Here is a 4,449-nt window from a genome sequence, read left to right on the forward strand (position 1 = left end):
CGCGGCACCCAGCTCACCCGGGCCGGCACTTCTGGCATATCTCGCAGGGGTGGTCTGGGGAGCAGAAGGTGCCGCTCTTGCAGATGCACTGCGTGTTGCTGGTGGGTCGGCACGGACTCAGCTCCACCTGGTCTGCGGGAGAGAGGAGAGACAGGTCTACCCCAGCCCCTCCGCCCCACGCTCCTCCACCCGCTTCCTTCGTTAACGCGGCAAACGACCCGAGCTGACCAGCAAGCCTGGGGAAGACCAAGTCACTCTCTACAGTGGAGTTTCAGCCTTACCCTTTCCTGCCCCACACCTCACCATGCCCAAGAGAAAAGCAATGCTGGCATCAAAGCTCCACCAGCAGCCTACGATGCTGCCGTGAACCCAGTCCTCCTGGTCCTTGCTGGATGGAGGTCTCGTGTCCACCTTTGCACAAGGGATGCTGCATTGAACGGAGATGTAGGTCTGGCATGAGCCGCTACACCGATTCCAGACCCAGCCTGCCCCACCAGCCAGCATCGCCCTCTTACACGCCAGCTCCTACCTTCCCGACACGTCCAGCAGCGAAAGCATTCGGAAAAGTCGTTTGGGTATTCGATGTATTCATCTTCTTTACACGGCAAACACAGGCTGGAGCCATTTTGCTCTTCACAGTGGTGCGCAACGTAGGCGCCTGCGAGAAGGGAGGAGAAAGCAAGGATGGATCTGAGAACACACAGCCGAGGACAGAGATGTCTTTGCAGAAAGGGAGCTGACTCCGCTGTCGGTGCAGTTAAGAGGCAAATTAGGAACGATCAAAAGGAAAACGTTCCCGTAACGAGTCCTCAGATCTCACGACAGCGGAGCAGGGGAGAGCTGGAGCACCCGCTGCCTCCTTGCAAGGAGCAAGGACGCGCCGGCTCCGCAGGCAGAAACACAGCGAGGCTGCCCGTGCTGTGACGGATGTTTGAGACCATCTTACCCGCAGGGCACTTCTTGCAATAGCGATTGGTGTCCTGGACTTGGTAAAACTCTTCCCCTCCCCTGTTTGGGTCCAAGGGATCCAATTTGTCCCTCCTGCCCAGTGCTGCCGCAGCAGTTCCCAAAGCAGCCTCCTGTTAAAAAATACACAACAACCCAGATTAAAAACCACCCCAAGTCCACGGGGCGAGGGAAGAAAGAGAAGGGCAAGTGCCGCTCTGCCCAGTGCACTCAGGCGAAGCGGGAGAGGAGCTCTGGGATGGGCTGGAGCCACTGGACCTGGTGGCCAAACCTCCCCTTGATGCAGGTGAAGGGCACTTTCCCCGTACCAGGGTGGTTATCTCCTTGGCAAAGAAAAAGAAGGTTTGCAGAGGGATTCCCGTGTGCCGGGTTATCAGCGAGGCAAAGGCTCGCTAACGCTTCCTTAGGATAACATCGGGCTCCTTTTCCTTCCCCAATTTCTGAGCTCGTGAACCAACAGCACCGAAGAAAATGGAAGGGTAGGGAAGAGGAACAGGGAGGGCGTTTGTGGGGAGGAAACCGGCCCCGTGTCAAGGCTGGTACGTGGCTCCTGTGCCCACAAGAAACACCCGGGCTGCTCTGAGCTCCTGGGGAACGGCACGGCCTCCGGAGTTTCCGCATTATCCCCGTTATCTGGCTGCGGATCGGGAAGCCAACGGCCCCATTTCCGCCAGCTCACTGCGCACCTTTCTGCTGGCTCAGCTCTTTCTGTACTCTGCTGGGTCGCTCCAGTCGCGGGGGGGAAGATGCTCGACGGGAACGGCCGCTCACCCCATCAGGTACCCCACCTGCATCCCAACCAGCACCGGGCACAGCCGCTTGTGGGTATAAATGGACATAAACCCACCTCTGGCTCCAGCCCTGCGTTAGATGATGCCCGGTCACGCTGTGTGCTGCACGCAGACAGTCTGGCAGAGGTACTTTCCCTTTCCCCTCCCATAAACAGAGCCCAAAACCTGCCTCTTAAAGCAAATATTTCTCCTGTGAGTCAGAAGCTGCCTTGAAAGGCTGAAACAATAGAGACGCAGCTCTCCCGGTCCCCTGAGACAGCCGATTCCCTCCTCTCCTCCTCCCCGGACACTTCCCGCGCTTTGTAGAAGGAAGCGTGTGAGTGCCAAAACTGACCGCAGCAGGTCCCACAGTCACGGGGCCGCAGAGCATGACGCAGACCCACAAACAACACCGTGGAGACCGGCCAGGCCATGGAGAGGGCGACCCTCCCCCCATACACATCCCCCAACACACAGCTTTGCCCGGACAGACACACAGACGCAGAGAGGCACAGACCCCCCCCCAAGCCCCGGCCAGCCTGGGAACGGGTCCATCTCCAGACCCTGACTTGGAGGAACCAAAGCCGCATCCCTCCAACGGCATCTGGCTCCACATCTCCCGCTTTCTCCGGAGCTGGGACGGTTTGCAAGTTTATAAAGTGCTTTTCTAGCCAGCTTAAGGGAAAAATCTCGCTGTTACCTCCCCGCCACACAAGCAGCTCTCACGGCTTTACCCACTCCGGTCTTGAAAGTCGTCCGGGACTGAGCCCGGGCAACCTGTCCCACCGCCACGCTGTCCCCGCGGGGGAATAAAAAAAGAAGTCTTGCTTCCCCATTCAAACTCTGCCAGGCCGTGAAGGCGATCACAGCAACAACACAGTATTATCTGCTGTTTGGAAAAGGCCCCTTAGGCGCAGGATTTCACTGCTTTTCATGAAACAGCTACTCACCAGAGCTTGCACAAGTGCACGATAAGGTTATCAGCCCACACCACCTTCCCCAGCAAGTGCAGTTCAAGTACCCCATCCCACCCCAGAGCCCTTGGCAGGCGAGGGCTGCCATCCCTGACTAACCTATCAGCCTTGCAAAGCACGAGGAGAAACCAGGCTGGGAGCCGTGGGCGAGACGCAATGGCATTCTCCAGAGTAGTTTTCACCCACAGTAAACATCCCAAGAAAGCAACGTTGCCTCAAGGCAGAGGAATTCCCAGGCACGGCAATCCCTGGTACCCACATCAGCTAAAAGCCTCTTCCTTCTGCATTATCAGGTCTGGAAACAAAATGCTCTGGGAAGCACCTTGAACTTTCCTTTCTTCCATCCCCCAAGTTGTTTTCCTCCTGAAGCGATCCCGAGGAAGGAGCGGGACCCTACAGCAGAAGGCAGATCCCCCACCAAACTCCTGACCAGCAACGAACATCCGGGGCAGCATTAATACGCCGCCCTCGACTGTCGCAGGAGAAGCTTTCAGCCAAAGGTGCTAAGGACCGAGGGTAAAAGAGATGCCGGGCAGACACCTGACGTGCCTCTGCTCAGATCTGACTACTGTGGGGGTTTCCCCCCCCCCCAAGACTTCCCGTAGATGGAATTTGAGCTGCGGCAAACACAGAGCCCCGGCGGCCTTTCTCCTCGGGAGCCGGTGGCCCAGGTCCAGGCATGATGCAACAAGCGATGGGGAGCAGGGGAGCAGGGGAAGGAACTGCAGGCACAATACCGTGCGATTATCACGTGGGGCAACATCAGTCCTGATGGGGTCCCCCTCCCCTTTCCTTTTATTAAAAAGGAAAAAAAACCCAAAAAGTTAAAGAAAGAAGCTCTTAAGAGCGTGGCGGGTTTAGTAAGGTTTGACTTTCTCGGGCAAGTCTAAATAAACTCTCGTAAGCAATAAAAGGAAGGAACTGGATGAGAAGCCGACGCTTTTAAAACCTGTTACGGGCAGTGCTGACTTCAGTAACAGCAGTTCCAGCACGGGAGGAGCCACCACGTGTCCCGGAGCCGCGGCTCCATCGTGGCGGCAGGGATTGCAGGCCAGCCCCGGGATAAAACCCAGGGCAGGATCCCCGGGATAAAACCCAGGGCAGGACCCCCGGGATAAAACCCAGGGCAGGACCCCCGGGATAAAACCCAGGGCAGGATCCCACTGATTTCAGGTGAGACAAGACTTGAGGTATTTCCGAGCTCTATAGGAATGCCCAATCCACGGAGAAATATGATACGCGCAGATGGGATTTTCTGCCCTAAAAGCCAGTGGCGCTAAGGGTTCGGACATCCTTTGGGCAAGTCGGAGAGGCAGCAGTCCTGCATCCCACCCTGATGCTTTCTAACATCCCCCGTGGTCCTGGCGTTGCCACGAGATCCCAACCCCGAATGGCAAACAAGATTTGGAAGCAAAAGGAGTGGAAATCCCCTCCGGCACAGGCAGTGCCATAGGGCAAACCTCCAGCCCCACGTCACCTCCGAGCCCCACGGCCCTCACACAGCCAGTGGCCCAAGCGCTTGCGCACTTGCCCGCTGCCCCACACCCAAGGCGGGCTGCGATCACCCTTCCCGTCCCACCTTCACGCTGCTGCTTCCCCCCTGCCCCACAGCCTCAGCCCCACATATTCCCCCCCTCCGTGTCCTGCAAACCCGTCCAGGTGAGCCCCCACAGCCCCACTCCCCTCCCGTGGGCCCTGCCCAGGTGAGCCCCCCCTATAGCCTCAGGTCTCCCCATATC

General features: G+C 57.9%; 1 protein-coding gene across 1 annotated transcript in view; it reads right to left on the reverse strand.

Annotated features, from left to right (window-relative positions):
- LOC104285668 (tumor necrosis factor receptor superfamily member 10A-like) overlaps positions 1-4,449 on the reverse strand; it is a 6,583-nt gene that overhangs the window by 1,453 nt on the left and 681 nt on the right. The window contains exons 2-4 of the mRNA XM_009884146.1: positions 947-1,079; positions 530-658; positions 18-132 (exon numbers count right to left, since the gene is read on the reverse strand). Coding sequence (XP_009882448.1) covers positions 18-132; positions 530-658; positions 947-1,079 — 377 coding nt within the window. The remainder of the gene's footprint in view (positions 1-17; positions 133-529; positions 659-946; positions 1,080-4,449) is intronic.

Source organism: Charadrius vociferus, unplaced genomic scaffold (genome assembly GCF_000708025.1).
Source record: "Charadrius vociferus isolate BGI_N301 unplaced genomic scaffold, ASM70802v2 scaffold384, whole genome shotgun sequence".
Taxonomy (NCBI): Eukaryota; Metazoa; Chordata; class Aves; order Charadriiformes; family Charadriidae; genus Charadrius; species Charadrius vociferus.